At 38.8% G+C, this 17,517-nt stretch overlaps 1 protein-coding gene across 1 annotated transcript; it reads right to left on the bottom strand.

Annotated features, from left to right (window-relative positions):
• Window positions 1–5,401: 5,401 nt before the first annotated feature.
• LOC133998097 (echinoderm microtubule-associated protein-like 1) lies at window positions 5,402–14,252 on the bottom strand. The gene is made up of 7 exons (XM_062437847.1): window positions 14,096–14,252; window positions 9,565–9,762; window positions 8,312–8,441; window positions 6,906–7,007; window positions 6,174–6,202; window positions 5,957–5,983; window positions 5,402–5,676 (listed from the first exon to the last, which is right to left on the bottom strand). Exons 1-7 carry the CDS (start codon window positions 14,250–14,252, stop codon window positions 5,402–5,404), a joined length of 918 nt encoding a protein of 305 aa, XP_062293831.1.
• Window positions 14,253–17,517: the final 3,265 nt, after the last annotated feature.

The raw sequence follows: 17,517 nt of genomic DNA, 5'->3' as shown, positions 1-17,517 counted from the left end.
TGGCCAAACAAACACATTACATTTATCGTTAGAAATATGTCAGAGTGTAAATGAGGCCAATTAGATTTACCATTGGTTAGTCCCAATGAGTGATGAGACTTATTATACTTGAGAACTGAGCAAAAAGACTTCTGACAACTGAACTTTGAGGTTTGTAAGTTTGGCTCCCGCCCATCAAGATTTTATTGGGATGCAATGATATCACTAATTCCAGTTACTTGAAGTTTGCCCTGACAGTAATTACTATGGCCCTCACCTTTTTGAGTCACCTACTCACCCAGCATAGGGAGGAAATACTCTAAAATGAACTTGTGAAGTTTGCAGTGTTTGTAGTATGTCACTTGCTATCAGACTTTGTCATTTAATGCCACATTGCAACGTGAAACCTATCAGAAAAGACTAGCTCTGCTCATTTATTGAACACAAAATCAAAGAATGAAAGATTAAGTTGGCAGTGATGCACTTCAAACATAGGGCAGCAGAGATTATATAATGTGCTGTAGGTCATCTGGCTGGACACTGAAGCTGTTTACAGTGAGCTTTCTGGACTCACATGGAAAGAGTTTGATTAATTTGAAATTGATCCAGTATTTAATTGAGTGGTTGTTCAGTCAGCTGTTGATGTTGTGTGATTTGTGAATGAGTGTGCAGGAAGTCTGGCTGCTTGCTCTTGACAATTTTTTCATTCTTGTTCGGTTTCTATGCTGAGCTGTGTATCGAGTAATAAGCTTAAAGTTACTATAATTAAGACTTTTAAATACTAAAAGGAGCTAGAATAACAACAGTATTAACACTGTCAGCTTTGAGGCTAAGTCATGTATTTGATACATGCATTAACACTTTTGGATGTTTTTAGTGTTCAGTCTTTCTATTTCGCACTGATCTGTACCTGTATTATTTTAATTATAAGCTGTAATTGGAATTCTTATTATTCATCCTCTCTGATAAAATGAATACACAAGATAATGTTTTGTATATAATCTGACAACTTCCCCTGTTCTGGGCTCTTTCTTGCCATTTCACACTTGAGACAGCAAAGAGTCCGTCTGCAGGTGACCGAATAAACTCTCAGAAAGACAACCAAAACATTGTGCTCTTTAATACTGGGGACCTGACAAGTTTAAAAAGATACTTTATTTCTGTTTACTAAGACTAACACATTAGACACAGGTGTAAATCATGTGATATGCTGTCTGTTACAAAACTGAACAATACAATAAGTTTGAAGTTAACTTCCTTTAACATGGTTGGTAAAATGACACATCTGAACCACTGCTGGGCTAAAATTAACACTACTTTGTTTAGAAACAATATATATATTTGTAAATGTGTCTTTAAAGAAGCAGCTTTTGCTTTAGTTGCAGTTTCAGTCAGATTTTGGATGGAATTATTTCCATGTAATGATTTCTCCTTTCATCCAGCCTCTCTGCACTCTCCTTTCATTATTATCATTATTCTTTCATTATCTCATAGCAGTTAACTGTAAGGGGTGGTTTCACAGTGAGATCTAGTCCTCGACTAAAATGGCTCTTTTAAGTCTTGAGGAGCGAAACCGACCTTCTGAGATGTGCATTAAAATAGTCCTTGATTTGAGATAATGTCGGTTAAAACCACCTGCTTTTGGAGTTTTGGTTATTCATTCCTGTATAACATTACAACCACATCAGTCAGCATAAAATAAAGAAGTGGGATTGGAATTAGATGGTTTTTTGAGGCCATTTCATTCATCCAAAGTGTTTGTGCTTTGTTGCACTTATTAGACTTTCAAGATGACCTTGTGAGTATTGAGAATAGCCCTCATGTTTAACATTGTTTAACCAGCTTTAATTATAAAAATCATATTGTGATTTGTCCTTGTTTGACCTTGAAGATGGCCTTGTTGCCTGCAACCTACTACTATTTTAGACTACTTTTTAAAAAAAACCAATTTCAAATATGAAATATATAAATGATAAATACATTTCCTGTCCGGATCCACCCAATCATAGTGTTCTTGATGCATCCTCAATCTAACTAATCTAGACTAGTGCAGGTGGTAAGGGGGTCTCGAAATGCAGGAAATGTGTTTCAAATGATTTATTTTTCAATTTTTACCCATTTTAAAGCATAACCAAACACCTGTGTGTGTGTGTGTGTGTGTGTGTGTGTGTGTGTGTGTGTGTGTGTGTGTGTGTGTGTGTGTGTGTGTGTCTGTGTGTGTGTGCGTGTGCGTGTGCGGTTGTGTCTGTGTGTGTATTTTGGGGGATCAGAATCAAAAATACTTTATTGATCCTTGAGGAAAAAACCAGGTCATGTTATAGTTGCTCATAGAGAAATCATAAGAAAATAGAAATAAGCAAAATAACAAATGTGTAAAAAAATATGTGCATCACACTACAATATGCAACTGTGTGAAAATAATGCTGAGATGAGATCCATAAATGTGTTAAAATGCAAGAATAGTATAAATAAGAAATATTTAATTATTGTAGTTAAAATAATTAATTATTAAATTATAGAGTTATAGAGCTATCATGTTTTATCTTCTATGTACTTTGTGTCTTCCTCTGTGATATTTCCTCTTCTTACCTCTTAACTGATGGTTTATACTACTCGCGTCTGTATCGAATGGTAACCTGTGTGAATAGAGACGCAGTGTGACACCGTATAGAAAAACGACACACACACACACACACACACAAACACACACACACACACACACACACACACACACACACACACACACACACACACACACACACACACACACACACACACACACACACACATGGAGGCCAAACAGGCTCAGTTGAGTCTCCACTGAGGACAGTTAAGCAGGTCTTCAAGTTCCTTCCTCTGTGTGCAAAGTCCATCTGAGATTTCATGCAGGTGTAGGATTTATTATATCTGACATTACAGTGGACTGTTTCAAATGATGCAGTTACAGATCTGCACATTAACTAAAGATTCAAGCCATGTTGCAAATTACGTAATTTAATATGTTGACATAGTGTGACATAATTACTTGTTATTCTATTATATTCCATTACATTACAACACTGTCACTTTTCAGATAAATTAGATTTTAAAATATACCAAACACAACTGAATATTTGTCATTATTAACACCTTTTCAGGTAAACTCTGCAAAAGTTTGACATATCGATGCAACTTTTCAGGCTTCTGTTAGGTGTTGCGTGTTGTACATGCTGACACGCACAACCACATCAGACTTGTATTTACTTCCTCTGGAAGCATTCTCTCTTTTTAACCTTCATGCCTGCTGACCCTGTCCACCTTCTTTCAGAATTCAGGTTTCAATGTAACTTGCAAGAAGTGAAGGGATAAGTAAGAATTATGAAGCTGATGGTTGCTCATTAAGTTGTTGGTTATGAACTTTGTGCAGGAAAATACACCTTGTCCAACCTTAAAGGGCTTTTCCTGCACCTGATATCCTTTGTGTTACTTCACAAATGGACTGCATTTAGGTCCACATTAAAGCCTTAAAGCTCTAATTTATTTTCTTATGCAGTAACTTTCTTTGCACATTTATCTTGTTTACAGCAGATTAAACGAAGAAACCCTGCCAACAATATTATATATTAATACTGCAGAATATATTTAATTTGTTTTTTATTTGGATATATCACTGCAGCATTGTATAGTAATAAGTGATTGCTATATCTCAAAGGTAGTTTTGCCTTCTCACCAGCAGAGGTCCTCCCAATTTCCAAAGAGCACAAGAATTTCCCTTTTGGTCCATAGTAATGTAAGTGTGGGTCCAGTTTAAGGTCTAACTGCTCCTCACTAGCTGGGTGATCATGAGAAAGTTCCTGTTGCAGTGGAACTTTTTGGTTTAGTTGATCTGGATTGAAGGAGTAGGTGCGTCCTTTCAGTAATACACACATATTTCTTTGACGATCATCGTTTGGGTGTCTTGTTTTTTGTCTCCACAGGAGGGCGCTGAGGATATGTGCTCACTGACACATGGAGCTCTGTAATGTCTCACACTAGTTTATGGAAAGTCATAGCAGACCTTACTATCATCATGTTTCCAAACAAGGCTGAAAAGGGATTTATGAGTTTTGGACTTGGATAAATCTAATCAGTCCAGTCCAAAAATGTGGATGGAATAATACAAAAACCTGCTTTAATATATGGGAAATTTCCACTAGTGATGTGCAACCAGAAGAAATTAGATGCACCTTTACACAGAATCTGACTTGAGCTTTATTTGAAGGAATGAAATCTGCAAAAGTTTATCTTGTGGCATTTTGCTAACATTGGAAGCGGTCAATGCATCAGGCTCAGCTTTCTGAATTTCCTTTAAGTCTTCATTTGAATGTTTATCCCACTGAAAAGGTCATGGTGCATGATTTTCAGCAATTTCCTGCTCATCAAACTGTTCAGTCGCCATTTGTGCCCTGCAGTTAGTTTTGAAAGAGCCCGTTTCCTTCATCAGTTAAGTGCTTCAACATCAGATTAAGGTGACTGCACTTTTCTTGCTCTCCAAGGGGCTGATTGGACATAACCATGCCAGGAAAATGCAGCACACACTGTAATGGGATCTCTGCCTGACTCTATGAAAAACACTTTATATTCAGGCAACTTCTTTCGTTTAACAGACACAAACCTGACCCTGCACACACTTACTGGCAGATAATACAAAGAAGAGACGTTCTTATTAGTGATCACAACAGAGTTTTTTATTGTTTGAGCCCTGAACTAGATTGAGTCTTGCTGGCTGATTCTGGTAAATACAGTACTGTACAATAGCTAAGCTTAAAGTGGAACATCAACTACAAAACTGGAAACATCACAGCAAACAGGCAGACTCAGTGACACACTTGTCGACATTGAACACAGTTTCCCTCTTATATGACTCATACAGTCAGCACTCAAAAATGACTACAGCACAGACACACATACTTACTGCCCAATAAACTGAAGATTTCACAATTAGAGTGAGGAAGAGAAGATTTAAACACAGGCAGGCATCCAATGAATCAATGCAGAGAAACAGATTTACGACTAGACTGTGGGCTCTAAAGATGTTTTTTTTTAAATGCATCTCAAACTATCTTTGAAATGAAATAAATATGTTATAAAATCATATTGCCAAAGTCAGTTTCTCACACTATGAAGCCAGACGTCTAAATGGAAATGTTACAAATTGCTGCAAGTGCTCATATTGTTTACATACCATAAACTCAACAATGGATGAGCTACAGAGAAAAATCATCTCATCCCTTCTTTTCCCATCTTCCACATTTAAAAAAAAATCTTTTTCTTCTTTTGTCAACACTGAAAGAAAGTCTTTATTTGCAGTTTCTGGTTACTCATTTGTTCGACCTCGTGCTTTAGTAAACTCAATGACTTCAAATTTGTGCTAAGAGGCAGAAGACTTCTTCTTCCTCTCGCCTCAGTAGCAGATCTGGAAGTACTGGCTGGGGGATTTAAGTGGGCTTTTGTAACTGGTTGTTTCCTGCGGTGTGTTCTGACTGGTTGTGGTTTTCTGGAGGTTTAAGGTGAAGGATGGGTTTTTCCTCCTCATCTCTAGCTTGGTGCCCCCCTTCGCCTGGGAGTTGTTAGGTGTGGCCAGGCGCCCGCCATTGGCAGGCACTGTGGCTGCGGATTTTGCGTCCTCAGAAGACCCAGTCTTTCTTGGGAGGGGGCTCAGATAGATCTGCATAGTCACTAAGTGAAGTGGTGAAATGAGGTGAGGAGGCAGACGACGTGGAGGTCAGACAGTAGGAAGAGCGACAGGGCGGACAGTGTGGATGTTTTAAAGAAGTGATAAATGGGAGACAAAAACAGGGGGCAAGGGTTGAGGGGAGGTACAGATGTCAAGGTGAGATGAGGAAAAAAACAGCTCAACCACTACTCTCTTAACTTTCCAGTATAGTATAGATATAAATGAGTATTTCTTGTATTTTTAGGAGTTACGAATTAGTCTGGAGTCAGGGATGAATCCTACCTTTGCATTGTGTCACACGCCTCGTCCCTGCACCAAAAGAGAGGTCAGATTGTAGTTATTTGCATGTAGCAAACAGATCATGTTGATGCTAAATCACTTATCTCTATTTTATATAGGCTTAGACAGCTGTTTCACATTCTTTTTAAGTAACTGAATACTGCCAGTTACAGCCTGGAAAAAAACAACTGCAGGGAAGCAAAGACCAGAGCTCTCTTACCCAGACTTACTGCAGCCTCCTTGGACTTGCTGCTGCTGTAATGAGGAAAATGTGATATTGAGGCAGCAGAAGGACAAAAGAAGGAGAGACCAAACAGTGTGAGAGATGCAGTAACACAGAAAGACAGAGTTGGAAAATTAAAAAAATATATATTGTAAGAGTAAATTCTGCAACTGCACATATTTTTTTGTATTAAACGCTACGGAGCACAGTTGATAAACACAATGTGAGAATAATGTAATAGTGTAACATGGCATCTCATCACAGATGGGCAGATCAGTTTCAGATTGACATAACAGTTAAAGGTCCTATGTACAGGCTTTGAGAATGTAATCTTTATCTGTTGTTTTGCATTGCTTTCAGATAAAACAGGACCTTTGGGACAGACATAACTTTGACTTGATTTGAGAGAATTGACTGCATCTTGATCAACCAGGTTGGTCAACTGGATCACCCCAAAAACAAATGAAATGTATTTATATCTTGGAATAGAAGAAGTGTATGTGGAAAAGAAAAAAACCCACACTGTACAGGCAGAAAAAAGGGAAGGATTTTGATAAATGGTATTGTGAAAATGTATTTTTTACTATATATTTGGAAAGGCATATGTTAGATATCAGTACAGTACACTCAGGGGCACAATAACTACACAGAAACGCAACTTTTAATTTCATGGTATGATTAAGTCAAGTCCTGTTTACAGAATATGAGTTAAGAGGAACAGCAGCTTACCCTTCATGGACTTTCTTAGAGGTTGAGGCTGTAGTGGAGGGTCGTGCTTTGGCAGTCTTGCACGGACTGTCCTTCACACTACCTGGTGGGCTCTTCACACTGCTTAAAGGCAGAGAAAACAAATATATGGTCATGTTCTATCTTTTTTTAGGTAGGTTTTTTAAACAGTGTAAATCTCAAACTTGGACTGAAATGTGCCCTGTATTCCCTGCACAGGAGATGACATACAAATTTATGATCAAAATACAAAGATGAGTAAACATTTTAGCCACGAAATTGAAGGAATGTAGCTGCAGTTTACTGGTAACATGTAGCAGTGTTAATGGAAAGTGAGTTCAAGCTTTTACCATGAAACTAAAAATGTTTTAATCTGTTGCCTCTTGGGAGCAACATAATTTGCACTTGCCTGTAAGTATTATGTGCAATGTTGAAATGTAAGCATTCAAATATAGTTTTTTTTAAAAAACTTTATAATAAAAAAAGGAAGCACCTGAAGGCATCAAGTAAAGAGAAGATGCAAAAGAATCAATGTATCAATGAGATGACTTTGTTGTGATTTGGCGCTATACAAATAAAAATTGATTGATTAAAGATTGATTGATCAATATGAGGGAGAGAGGGGGAAAATGCAGAAGGTAAGATGAGATTAATTAGTGGGGAGAAATGCTCCAGTGTTTCTAATGATGACAGCGATGATGATGATGATGATGATGATGATGATGATGATGATGATGATGATGATCCTCACTCCATTGTAACACTAAAAGAACAGGTTTAAGTGAATGGAGATTTACCCCTCCCTGTGCAATTATATCAGCATACCCCAGATATAGCAATCGCACATTAAGGTACCACAGAGAAAACCTATCATGCGCTCTGACTAATGGTATCTAATGGCAGTATCATTCGAAAGGTAATTGATAGGAAGAGATGTGCAGAAATGGTTTGCTGCTTTATAGCTTTGAAATAAAGGAGAGCATTGGAATAATTATTGAGCATCCATGTGCAGTGTTTCTTGGGATAATGGAGGGTACCTGCTGATTGCTTTTTGCATGTTAGATAATGAGACTAAAGCTTCATCGTGAGCTGGGTTGTTTTTGCATCAATGTGCAGTCACTTACTCGTTGCCCCGGGTTTAATTTATGAAGAGTGTTGTCAGAGGATTTAGAAGAATTGCCACTGCGATTGATTTGTATTGTGAGCAATGAATTGAGAAGTCAATTAACAATTTTAACCTTTGTTTTACTGTATGGAAACTAAATTAGAGGAAGTAGACTTACGTAAACGAGCATTTGTTTAATCAGCTCGGAAAACACCAACATGATGTGCTTTAAATATTAAAACTGCTCTTTTATATTACATACATCTGTTTCATTACATGAAATTACTGAGCAGCAGTGTAATACCTCCGGGACGATGTCGGGCTGTAGTTTCTGGCTGTGGAGCTGGAGGGCAGCGTGGAGCTCTTCTTCAGGGAGGCAGTGCTGGAGGTCATCATGGGCGGTCTGGAGGGCAGAGCCAGAGACACTGGCCTGGCTGTGGACACACACACACACACACACACACACACACACACACACACACACACACACACACACACACACACACACACACACACACACACACACACACACACATACAGCGGTGAGTATGATATATGTGAGTTTGTGTATGTAGGGTAAAAGGGTGTAATTATGTGGTTTATTTGAATGTATTATTTGCTGTTATCTTAAATCTGCAGATTTTTTTGCTTTACTGGCTGATGTGACTGATCTGTTTTTTGTCTGGTTAAATAAAATAGTAGAAAATGAAATAACTGGAACTTGATCATGTATACATGTCTGTTTGTATACATACAAATAGATATTTTATGTCATGTATACTACACATTATCAGGTTTTTTCCCCAGGTTTTCAGATTCTGACTTTTGGTCTAGGAAACATATACTGACGTATAAAGCCAAACACTAGATGGATTACTGTAATCAGATATAATTATATTAGTTGATAATCTTCATATGTACTTAATAAAAAATATACAGGAAGGTATTAGGAATGATGCAATTAAGTTCGATTAGTTTACTGACAGAAAAATAATCTTTGAATCTTTGATTATTCTCTTTTCCTTGTCTTATGCAATAGTAATCTAAATATATTTGTGTTTAAATACTTGATTGAACATGAGTTGATTGATGACATCAACCTGGGTTTCAGTAAATCCCAACAGGCGTTTCCACTTTTTTCTGACATTTTATAAATAAAAGGGAACCAACTGTCAGCCAACCAACTGTTTGATACTGAAAATAATAATTTAGTTGCACCCTCAAAATGTACATATCAGAGCAAGCAGCCCTCAAATTGAGTTGTCAGAGTTCTGAGCTATGTGGTCTGAGCGTACAATGTAATAGTACCCCTGTCACTAAAAGATAATTGCGTGTGTACTATAAATGCCCCATGCACATTGAACAACACTGGTTTACAGTGACTAATTTTAGTTAAGCTGATGAAAACAGCCATTGCAAACAACGATCCATAGGAAAATCAATGTCCTACTAAAAGGACAGATAAAAGGGTGTTCTCCACATCGACAAACCTCACATCAATAAACTGAAGCGTAAATAATGACAATAAAGCAAATCAAAACATTGATCTTCACTCACGTTTGGCTCCTGGTGTTCTCCTTCCAGCAGCTGCAGCAGCAGCAGCCTGGTGCTCCTCAGAGATGTTGAGTCTCTTGAGCACATCAGCCAGAGCCATCTTCAACAGCTGGATTTCATCCTCCTGCATCTGCATCCTTTGCTCCAGATAGGTCAGCCGGTCAACCACATCCAGGCCGCTGGCCGCCGAGCTGTGGTCATCTGCAGGAACAGGAGTGAGTTCAAACAGGAGATCTGGTTACAAGATAGAAAGACAGATTATGTTGTTCACTTGCCATGCTTTTTCAAAGCCATTACATAACTGCTGACGTGTTTAAAGATAGTGTTAGTCCAATAAAAAACAAAACAGCATTTACTTGCCTCCAAACCATGTCTATTTGTTTAAAGATGCACATTTTAGAGTAAAACAAACAAGAAACCAGAGCAAAAGACCTTGTTAACCAAGCGATGCTTTAGAGGGTCACAGTGACACAACCACACACACACAACCACACACACACACACACACACACACACACACACACACACACACACACACACACACACACACACACACACACACACACACACACACACACACACACACACACACACACACACACACAGAGTGGGAGAGGAAGGTGCCAAGTAAAGAATTAATATACAGGACTGTTTGGTAAAGGACAATCTGTGAAAACTACAGCCAAAGCATAATTCATTAGGTGAACTCTACTATAAAAGGCTATTTTAAGGCTAATCTCTTGTGGGAACAAAATGTTACATATAATCAGAGTGTTTTTAAATTTTACACAGAATGAAATAATCTCTTTAAAATCCCCTGTTCTTGCATGTATAGTAGAAATCAAGCTAATGAGGTCAAAGCACAGCTGGACACAGATGATCGCAAAGCAGCGTGTAAACAAAGGTAGCCCAGCACACAATCAAAACACTTTCAACTGTCACTAACACACTTTAATTTCTCTGCCAAACAATTTCTGCTCCTTTAAACTTTTCTTTAAACTGCTGGTAATCATCACCAGCCATCCGCAGTCTCACACAGTAACAACAGTTCAGATGTGAATACCGTGGGAGACACTGGACACTGATGAGTCGTCAGGGTGTCTCTGTCGTCCCGGTGGACCTTCCTCCATCACCCCAGAAGTCTTCCTCCTCTTCCTCTCCTCTCGCGAGCATACTCTCTCTCCCCTTTTTCCTTCTCTGGCTTCAGTCATATAGGCTGGCTCTGCCTCCATCTGATTTTGATCCACTGGCTGGTGTCCACTAAGATCTCATCTCCTTTGCTCCACTTATGTCACACACACACACACACACACATACACACAGCGACACACACTCACAGAGCAGCCTTTCTGGTGTTTTTGTCCACTTCTGTATTTACAGTATCCAGGTTTTTCTGCAGCAGGAGATGAGGTTACTGATGTTTTGATCCTCTCATGTTTCCACGGTGGTCGCCTGACACACACTGGGACATGGTGATGTGTATGACAGAGCTTAAAGCCCTCTGTTCATAGTGTTTGTGTGTGTGTGTGTGTGTGTGTGTGTGTGTGTGTGTGTGTGTGTGTGTGTGTGTGTGTGTGTGTGTGTGTGTGTGTGTGTGTGTGTGTGTGTGTGTATAAATGTGGGGGTGGGGCTGATCATGCTTAAAAACTCAGCAGTCGTCCAATTCAGCCTAAATTGTCTGTGCATGTGTGTTTGTGCGCGAATACTTGCGTGTGTGTGTGTGGGTGTGCACGGTACAATGATAATCCCTCAGACTGAGCCTCTTTGACCCCGCCCCCACACATAAGCCCCATGTCACTGTGAGAGATGGAGACAGAGAGAGGAAACAGCAGAAGTAAACCTGAATGTGGCTGGTTCTTCTGTTGTGCTGCAGTAAACATCTTGATAGGGAGGAGGAGGAAGACATAAAAGAAGACACAAATTCATGCTTTACTGTAGTTGCAGAACAGAGGTGTGATGAAGTGTCATTTCCTTGCAGTTGTCACTTAAAATTGATTATCAACAAAAGGGATCAATTGCATAATCTGTGTCCATATGTGTATTTTTTTACTCAAGCTAATCCACTGATTCCCCACCAGGGGTACTTGTCCCCCAGGGGGCACTTCTGCTGTTCCCAGGGGGTATGTGGAAAGATTGTGGAGTAGCTCCACTAATTTGATTAAATAGAAATTACAATTTGATTAAAAAAGCAATAGCACATGAAACATGATCAGCAACTACAAGGTTGTAAAAAGTAGTTAGTAGGCAATTCAAATAATTTTTAAAGATGAGATAGTCATGGATATAAACAGTTGAAACAGATAGCTAAAATCAGCCTAGCTATCTTTTAGCTAGTCCTGCTAAAAGAATAGATGTGAAAATTACTGGATAAAGCATTGAGAGGTATAAAAGAGGAGGACCGCACACAGACTTTGTCTTATTATACTTCAATAACATAATAAATAAAGGCCTAACATTTCGACCACTGTTTTCATCAGGGGCAAAGCACAGCATCCTATTGGGTAATCACTTCAGTTATCACCAAGTCAATGTAAATCACCTGTCTGACCATCCTAGCACCCTCACCCCAAAAGTGTTGAGAGGTCTAGCTTCAGCAACACCAAGTGCAAATTTAAATATACCTAAGCATGGTTCAACCATATGCAAAATTAGTCATTAGTCATTCGCATAGTGGACATAACCTTAATATAACTAGATTAAAATGGAACACGATGGGTGGCGTCGATGACGGAGTATTTGAGACCAAGGCTGTGGAAACACACCAGACAAAAAAGTTGGGAACCAACTAAACTAAACTGCTGCCTGATGCTGTTATGCTTGAGAAGTTTTTCCAGAATTTAGTGTCTATGAAGCCTTGAGACCTGCTGAATAGTTTCTAAAATGCATCCTCTCCAATGAACTCCAAAAATGGACTTTTCCTCAATTTTTGGGGACGATGTAACTCTCATGAGATATATGTTTTTCCCCCTGACAGCGATGATCTGCTGTGAGCAAAGACTTTCAGTGTAATCACTCGAGCATGCAGCCAGCAGTAATCTGTCTCTCATGGAGAGTGTAGGCCTGTGATTTTCTGTTTCTCCTCTTGTCCTGACCGTGACATCATCCTCGTGCCACCTCCACACACCCCATATGGGACTGGGATTAGAATAGCACATAATCCCAGTGCTGTAAAAGGGAATTAGCAGCCCAAAGCTCAATCTCTGCACTAACTCAGCTATACAAAGAACAAGCTCCCTGGATGCCTTTCGTGCAAATGTAAACACACATACAAACGCATTCATTAAGTCTGTTTCTGTGTCTCTGATTCACACATGCACATCCACAGATATACACACAGCCAGGGCCGCACTAACAGTTTCAAAATTCATATGCCTCTTATACATCTTAGTTAAATTAGAATACGTAGGCATAGCTGCAGCGTGGAGAAGCAGCAGAGTATTTTAATCTCTGCCTGCAGATGGTGTTTCTTGAATGAAAGAACAGCATCTGTCTGCTCATATCAGCATGCTGCATGCTGACACACACAAGCCACGTGTGCAAAAGCAATCCTTCACATATTAGTCCGCTGATACTAATATCCCCAGGGGGGACCAGGCATTTCCCTAAATCTCCTCATCCGAGGCAAATTCCATAACACCCACAATTTGACCGTGATTCTTTGACAGATATGCAGGACAAGAGTTCAAGTCTAAGTTGATTGTTCAAAACAATAATTTTAGAGGTTAAAGTGAAAAGCTGCAGTGCAAATAAAGAAGACAAAATATGGCTTTTCTTTTTTATGTACAGTAGAGTACCAGGTATAATCATGAGGATCATGTGAGGCTATAACCAGTCGGATTTTTAACCAATATGCCTGATTAAATAAAGTCTGTTAATAAACCTTTTTTCATTTTCTTTTCTTTGAGCGGGGTTATAAAGGCTTTTGTAATCCCACTTGAAACAGATGATTTAATTTAAAAATTGGCAATACAAGGTTTTTGTAAAATGTCTGACAACTTAATAAAAAATCATAACTCTTAAGACACATGAGAGTCTCAAAAGTCCTCTGAAGTTCAGCCATAGGCCATATATAAGACAAACCATCACTTTAGTCATTTTCAACTAACTGATTTCAGTCAATGAGTGGTACATGTATAGGGTCCACATTTACATTTTTTGACAACAGTGGACGTTCATCTGTTCTTTTTCTTGCCATACACACTCATAAGTAATACAAATGTTTTACCTTGGAAATGTATGTAACATTATGTGCACACAATAAGTTGCAGGAAGTGTATTCATCCCTTTATAAAGAACACTTTAAAGGGACAGTTCCCTTTTTTGACTGGCTTATAGTGGTGTCTTGCAGTAATTTTAGGTTTCATTTACACAGGTTTGACCATTCAAATACAAATACTGGAGACAGATATCTGAATACCTTGGCAGATAAAAACAAAACCATCTACATAGCTACATACTAATAGAAGCAAGTTAGATTATTTTTGTAATCAGGGTTAATTGGCCCTTTAACATCTAAACTTGCTGAACTCTGTACCTGTCATGAAGTCAGTGTCGGGTGCCAGCAGTGAATCGCTGTGGTAGATCTCTTTCAATGAGGGCCTCCTGAGCAGGCTGTCGTGGGCCGTCTCCTCCATCCCCAGACCCTGATCCACCAGCTCCTCCATGTGTGCCTCTGCTGTGCCCGTTGCCATGGACCTGACAGACTGTGTGGCTGTGATCCCCTGTCACACACTATAGTCTCCTCGTCTTCGTCAACCACTACTGAGCTAATTCACCTTTCCTAAACCACCTCTCGCTTTTCCCTCCCTCCCTCTCGCCCGCTGTTTTGCAAGGGTGCAGGGAGAGGGTGATGTCACTCAGAGGACAGATTAAGGACCCGGTAAGCCATCTGAAGCCATCAGCAAGGGGAGGACGAGACTCTGACATGTGTTTGTGTGTCTGTGTTTGTGTATTGCAGACACACACACACAGCATGCACAAAGGGGTCAGGGAGGCCTTAGACATAAAAGGCCCAAGAACAACTTCCTGCAAGATAAGTTGCATAAATCCTCCCTGCAAACTGCTTCATGGAGGAAACCGATGAGTAACAATAACTGACCTGTGTGCTGAGAAAAGGCACGGCCCTGACAAGAAAACATGGCAGGGTAGGCTCGCACAATTTGCTGTTGCATGCAAAGTTGCAGACAAGCACACAATTACACTCCCCAAAAGAGCTTACATCAGGATACCATCCGGTGTGGCCAGCCCTGTTGTACATAAAGGATGATGAGATTCAGAGATTAGGGAGCACAACTTGATTAATAAGAGTCATCAAGAGGACAATAAGCCGGACGTGATAATTAGCCCAACAGAGAAAGACAACAGGAGCAGGTGAAAAGCCAGTTAGGCGATTGAGTCAGGGTCTCCCCCAGAGTAATCTGGCTTTCTGTCTATTTTGCATTTGCTGGATTGATTATTTTTCTACCAGATGCTTCCCATTGCTGATCTGTCAAGCTTTCTGGCCATTTAGCGGAAGTCCTCTTTTCCACAGAAGGTTAAAAAAATAGCTTTCCAGTACATTCATTTTTTTGTAAGTTTTCCAATTTTGTAAATTCAAATCAAAGATGGTAAAGCATGCCTGAGTAACCACTACAAGTCCCTAAATGAAAAAAGGAACATATGTTAACTTTAATCAGAACCGAAGCTGCAGGTTTCATCTTTCTTTGCCTGTCAGTATCACCTTTCATATTTCTTTGACATTCCCTTAATTTCACAAATCAGTGATTGTCTTTATTTTAAAAAAAGCTCTTCTGGATGAAGGTGGGTTTAGAGCTGAAAAGAAGAAAAGATGACTTGCAAATCAATTAACAGAAAGTATCTGCAAATATTTTGATAAATGATTTGATTTGATTTGATTAAGTCATTATCCAAGAAAAAAATGCAGAAGATTTTCTAGTTCCATCTTCTAAATGGTTTGCTGCTCATTTCTGTTTGATTAGTAAACTGAACATCTTTGTGGTTTGTACTGTTTGTCAGACAAAACAAGACACTTTATGTCACTTTCAGTTCTGGGAATCTGTGATGATTACATATGAAACAATTAGTAATGTAAGTGAGGAATAATTGGCATATTCATCTATAATAAAATAATTAATAGTATTTAAAAGAACATCTAATTAATAATGATTAGATGGGTGATTTTTGCTTGTTTCATAGTAACTTTTGCTTTTTCAAAAAAAGAGCCCTCTTTTATCAGAAACTGACCTATGTAAAATTAGAAGTGCTTTTGCGTTAACCTTTTTGCTAAAAGCTGGAAAAAAAACATTCAAGCACAAGATCAAGTACTTTTAAGTAGTTCACTGTACTACATTTACCAACATAAGGGGTGATGAATTAAGGTCAGATTTATTTATAAAAGCTATTCAATAAAAAATGTTTTTCAAAATCCCTAAAGGCAACACAAGAAATCCTCACACACCCATTGATTTCAACCTACAGTCTAATTTCCATACACTGGGTCCTTTACTACAAAAGAGCCAATTGAATCAGCCAATGAGAGGCCTCTAAGGTCAAAGTGTGTAGCTGGTTATATTATCATGCGACACTAATCGCCTGCCCCACTCTGGCTGCTATTATCCCTGTGTAACCGACACTTAGGCCCTGCGGTGTGCGTGTGTGTGTGTGTGTGTGTGTGTGTCTGTGTGTGTGTATGTGTGTGTGTGTTGGACATTCCTAATGCCATGAGGCCTGAACAGGGATAAAGGCCAAAGACAGATAATGACTCTGCTGACAGAGGACATGTCAGGGAGAGGGAAACATGGGAGAGAGGCAAGAGAGGGTCGACACCTGTCTCATGCTGAATTTAAATTAACAGATGACTATGTAGTGTACAGCCTGATAAGTACCTACAGCAACTGCAGAGGTCAAAGCGTGTCTGACCCTGATCTGCGCATGCTGTCTCACTACTGACCTCCTGTGGAGATTGTTACGCATGACAGTTTATGTCATGCAATGACAGTTTATCCTGCTGGAGGAACTTTACAGACTTGATCATATACAGTGAGAACACCCTCACTAGAAGTGAATACCTAACTAGAACAGAAAAACAATGCTGCAGGGGATTTTAAGTGGATGACAGAAAAACATATTAAGTGACCTTGTAAATTTGTATGTCTGAAATACAGTGGTGTAAGAAGTACTCTTCTCTACTCTACTTCAGTAAAAGTACCAATACAGTAATGTAAAAATCCTGCATGAAAAATCCTATGAAAGTAAAAGTACATAAGTATTATCAGCTTGATATGCAGTAAAAGTAGTGGTTTGGTCCCTCTGATTTATATATTATTATATGACATTAGATTATTAATACTGAAGCATCAGTGTTAGAGCAACATGTTACTGTTGTAGCTGCTGGAGGTGGAGCTAGTTTACACTCTAACAGATAGCTAGTTTAGTCCAGTGGTTCCTAACATAAATCTGTTTTCAGTTTTTTGACTTTTTCTCTTATCTTTCATTTTTGGTGAAACATGGGATTATTTGAATATTTATTGAAATGAAGGCATGTGAGAGTTTGAGGGGGGGAATCCCTATTTGGTGAAGCTGTTAACATAACAGTTCATAGACATCTGAAATGCGAGCCCAACTACACACTGCTTTTTGTAATACAACAAAAGCTGTTTCATCCATAACAATGTGTTGTATTTTAAAAGCTTGTTATATATATATATATATATATATATATATATATATATATATATATATATCTTCATCTGAAAAGTAATGTAAACTGTAAAATAAATGTAGTGCACTAAAAAGTACAATATTTCCCTTTGAAATGTAGTGGATTGGAAGTATAGTGTAGGATCAAATGGAAATACTCAAGCACAAGTACTTCAGAATTGGACTTAAGTACAGTATTTGAGTAAAAATACTTGATTACTTTCCACCATTGAAATGTAAAAGATTAAAACAAACCTA

Source organism: Scomber scombrus, chromosome 17 (genome assembly GCF_963691925.1).
Source record: "Scomber scombrus chromosome 17, fScoSco1.1, whole genome shotgun sequence".
Taxonomy (NCBI): domain Eukaryota; kingdom Metazoa; phylum Chordata; class Actinopteri; order Scombriformes; family Scombridae; genus Scomber; species Scomber scombrus.
Note: the sequence above shows the minus strand (reverse complement) of the source record. Positions and strands in the feature narration are given on the sequence as shown.

What these genes read in the sequence shown, in the direction of transcription:
- LOC133998097 (XM_062437847.1), bottom strand. Translation starts at nt 14,252, where the DNA reads ATGGCAACGGGCACAGCAGAGGCACACATGGAGGAGCTGGTGGATCAG. An exon ending in CGACACTGACTTCATGACAG is followed by an intron (nt 9,763 to 14,095) that starts GTACAGAGTTCA and finishes CTGTTCCTGCAG; the next exon opens with ATGACCACAGCTCGGCGGCC. An exon ending in AGCCCGACATCGTCCCGGAG is followed by an intron (nt 7,008 to 8,311) that starts GTATTACACTGC and finishes TCTGCCTTTAAG; the next exon opens with CAGTGTGAAGAGCCCACCAG.